General features: G+C 31.9%; 1 protein-coding gene across 2 annotated transcripts in view; it reads left to right on the top strand.

Moving 5' to 3' along the window:
* LOC123013613 (cuticle protein 19-like) overlaps positions 1-4,247 on the top strand; it is a 6,614-nt gene extending 2,367 nt beyond the window's left edge. The window contains exons 2-4 of one of the 2 annotated variants that reach the window (XM_044412248.1): positions 3,374-3,433; positions 3,483-3,675; positions 3,784-4,247. In XM_044412248.1, coding sequence (XP_044268183.1) covers positions 3,374-3,433; positions 3,483-3,675; positions 3,784-3,914 — 384 coding nt within the window. In that variant the 3' untranslated portion in view covers positions 3,915-4,247. Of the gene's footprint in view, positions 1-3,373; positions 3,434-3,482; positions 3,676-3,770 lie in introns of both variants that reach the window. The other variant, XM_044412249.1, reaches the window with a different exon arrangement.

Genomic DNA, 4,247 nt, shown 5'->3' with positions numbered 1-4,247 from the left:
CTACATTTTGTGTCTGAAAGGCTTGGTAGATTTTCGAAACGACGAATAAGTTAATTTGAAAAAGCCGTTTTGTGTACTTTTTTCGTCCATTCTCTGTTCTAATTCTTTTCAGCGTTTTAAATAGTCCCAATCAATTTTTTTTTTAAAGTTCCTATTAGCATTTCTGTTTTTGCTTGAAAAAATTTCATAAAATTGTATTTTTTGAAAAAGATTTGTTGTAATTTCTCGTTAAAATTTTAATTTTTTGTACGTCGTAATTTTTGCCTGAAACGCTTCCGAGACACTCCGAAAGATAAAAGTAAATTTGAAAAAACCGATTTGTATACTTTTCAGCTTTGTAGTTTTTCAGTGAAAAACGCAATTTGTTTTTATTGTCCATTCTGTGCTCTAATTCTTGAGTTAAAACATTTTTTGATGCAAATTTGTACTTTTACAACTCTCTTAGGTCATATTCGACCACTGTCATTACTTTGGAGGCCGCCCCGAATTATATCTTGTCGACTGAAATTACAATAAAAATTTCAGTTTCGTATTTACTTTCTTTGACAACACTGCAATTAAGAAAAATATCTCGCCGCCCATAAATAACGCGATAATAATTTAGAAAGCGTAAAAAATCCTACCTTAACAAAAATCGTCTCCCATACAATGTGGGATGTTTCATTTCAGGATTTTCAGCATATTTTTCTCATCTTAGTGGTTGCGTAATTATGGCCAGTTTGTTTACATGCACCGATGGCCTAGATCAGGTCACACCTCACCTAATCAGACCTAAATCGGTTATGTCCGCATTTTTGCAAGTTCAGGGCCGACAGTTGCCATTTCGATAATGAATGAAACCGAATAAAAACTTGTAATTAACACTTTCTTAAATTTTGCGGTTTTGGAAAAAATCTCGAGTGTAATTACTCAGAGAGCGCCTTGAAATTATCTCTAATTGTTGACAACACGACTGACGGACAATTAATTGGCTTAATGCATTGTTGTCGCAAAGTATAATTTATCTAATTACAAGGCTGGCTTTGTAGTCACGTAACGTATTAAAACATGTTGCACATGGATGAGAGGTCGTTGACAAAAACTCCAAGTTGGTGCGAAGAATCGATAAATCGACGATTATGCAATTCTTAGTCACGAAACTGGATCTAAGATGGTGATCGCACACACGATCATCACCAAATAACGAGGGTTTTGTTTTGTCAACTGACGAGGAAAAGTAGGCCGTTGCGAAAGGGGTTAGTGACGGCTTATCGATGGCATGCACCGACACCATTTTTTTTATTTTTCCATCTTGATGTAACGTTAAAGTCTCCGGTTGTAGCTCTAAGTTTCCACACATTGAAATATTTATTTGATAAAAAATAAAAGTGGGACATTGGTATTGTACCAATAACCTTCCCAATGATAAAAATTTGTTTTATTGTTAAAATACAATTGAGCGTTGAAATTTCCAGTTTGTTTCGTGACTGGTCGTTAAAGTCTTTGTTAATCTTGTTTTTTCGATTAAAAAATTAAAATTTGTAAATGGCAATGTTTTAGTTTGTGATAAAAATGAAAAGTGAGACATTGCAAATTTCGTTTTGCAAATTTGATGAAAATTAAAAAAAAATTGATAAATATTGTGTTTCAGTTTCGTATTTTTATTAAGTGTTAAAATCTCCACTGATTTTTTTATTTTCAGTCAATGTTTTGTTAAAGTTTTGCTTTTTGTGCTTTCTAAGCTTTAAAGCTTAGCTTTAAACGTTGAAATTTCTAATTTATATTGTTACTGATCGTTATAGACTCTCTACTAATCTTAATTATTTTATTTAAAAAAAATATTTGAATAAAATTTAAAATAAAAAATTGTAGTTTTTGTATCCTAAAGTCTTATCAAGGGCAAGTGAAACATTTCAAAGTCAGCTTTGTTAAAAATAACCTTAGAAATATTAACATAACAAGTCTGATAAGAATAAGTTTTTTTATATTTGTGTTTTTATCGCAGCCTAAAATCTTTGTAGAATAAATAAATTTTGCGTTTTAATTTCTCTTTTAGTTTTTAGATGCGATTTATAATTTTTTCTTTGTTTTTCTCAACTTGTGATTTTTAAATATTTACATACTTTATATTTTGTGTTTTAATGTTTTGTTAAAATTTCTTCCAGTTTTTATATCCTCATCCACAAATAAAGTCCCTATTAGATTTTTTATTTTTTACTCAATACATTTTTTTTGTTAAAAAAATAAGCCAAAAACATTATTATTTGATAAAAGTGAAAAGTGCTACATTTAAATTAGATTTTGAAAAAATAAGTAAAGATAACATTTTTTTATTGTTGTGTTTTCGTTGAAATTTTCAGTTTTAGTATACTGAAGTCTCCACATTTTTAATTTTGTGCCTGAAACGCTGGATTCCAAGATATCCCGGTGCTTATAGATTTTCGAAACAAAAAATAAGTTAATTTAAGAAAGTAGTGTGCATTTTTTTATTTTTAATTAATTTCTTATTACAGTTTTTAGTTTTTCTAAGCTTCAAAGCTTAGTTTTACCTAAAAATATCGTATTATAGATACAAAAATTCTGTCTATTTAATCAAAATTAAAAAAATTAAACGTTGAAATCTCCAATTTAATCTATTACTTCAAAAATAAAATTCCATTGAAATTAGGAATAAAGAGTAAGACATTTTAAAAACAAAAAAAAAACTATTTTAGTTCTTGGCATGAAAACTCTCTTGAATCGTTTGAATCATACAATACAATGCAGTTTTTCAAAAAAAAAAATTTATTATTTAAGGATTCTGTTTATTAAAAAATGTTAATTGAAAATGACATTACAGAAAATTCTGAAAAAACTGATAAAAATTTGTTTTATAAAAAATGTGTTTTGATTCAGCGTTAAAGCCTACAGATTAGTGTCTCACTTATCATTAATATTTATGTTCTGATTGCTCATTAATGTCTCCAATTTTTCGTCAAAAACGTAAATAGTTTAATTTCTCTCTAATTTGGCAATTAATATGAAAATTAGTAGTTGTAATTGAGGTAAATGATTAGAAACTTGTCTGAAAACGGTTTGTTTTTCAATTAAAGTCGTTATTAAATGTCTGAAAACATTGTAAACAGTGAAAAATCAAAATTCCTAATACTTAAATTATTCACAGTTGAATTTGCACTTATCTAACATTGAAATCCCCGGTGGCAAATTTTTATTGATCGTTCAAGTTTCCGCGATGCATTTTTCAACACGAGTTGAACTGCTCGTTAAAATTTCTAATATCTTGTCAAAAATTACAGTAATTTCGCTTGCCTCCGCTCTAATCTCGCTCACGCTTTTCAGTTTGAGCCAAACTCATTGATTACTGAAACCATAGTGAGCATTTATTACCTTTCAGGGCATTGTTCTGTTAACAATCGTATCCGTGGATAACCGATGTTGCAACGGACTTAATGAGGTAATGGCGCAACTCAGCAGGAGCAAAACGGTATCAAAAAAATTTTCAGGTCTCATATACGTTCAGGTATGCGATTGACGAAGCGCGCGTCGTGACGCAACATTGGGAAGAACGACGCTCGGATATCGTCCACGGCTCGTACAGTTTCCTGGAAGCCGACGGAAAAATCCGGGTTGTGGAGTACCAAGTCAACGGAAAAGCCGGTTTCAGAGCCGTGGTGACCTTCAGGAAGCCTCCGACAGGTACTGAAAATTATGAAAGCGGGCGTGGCCCGCGATGACATTTTAAAACCTCATTTTGAGCATTATGTCAAGTGACCTTTTGGGTTACCCAATAGTGGACTTTTTCAGGTTACCCCATTCTGAACCACCTGAAGTTTCCCGAAGACTTCCGACACCCGTTTACCCATGCCAAGCCGGTGGCGGTCATCAGCAATGAGCTTTACCACCCCGGAAAAACCTACCCAAACCTACCGGAATGATCAAAGACTGATTGTCCCTTTTTTGTACAAATAAACTGGATTTTATTTAATTATTGCGTCACTGTGTGTATGCGTAGGTGTGTTGACAAATTTTATGCAGACAGGATAATTGGTACATTTGGTGACGACCTTTGGGAGCTAAACCCACCCATGATCGATGGGCTATTGTACGCCACTGGTTGACCTTGTGAACTACTGAAAATAACGCGCCACACCCGGATTATGACTTATTGTATATTCCTTAATTATTTCAAGTTTGATTTGGAGATACTGAAACGAATGAATTATTTATGACGGTTATTGAATTTATAATTTCAGCACTGACAAAACTTT

The sequence above is a fragment of the Tribolium madens genome, unplaced genomic scaffold (genome assembly GCF_015345945.1).
Source record: "Tribolium madens isolate multiple individuals breed KSU strain unplaced genomic scaffold, Tmad_KSU_1.1 Scaffold_96;HRSCAF=242;Tcas5.2_LG5, whole genome shotgun sequence".
Classification (NCBI taxonomy): domain Eukaryota; kingdom Metazoa; phylum Arthropoda; class Insecta; order Coleoptera; family Tenebrionidae; genus Tribolium; species Tribolium madens.
The sequence above is the reverse complement of the archived record's forward strand: the minus strand, read 5'-3'. Positions and strand labels throughout refer to the sequence as shown.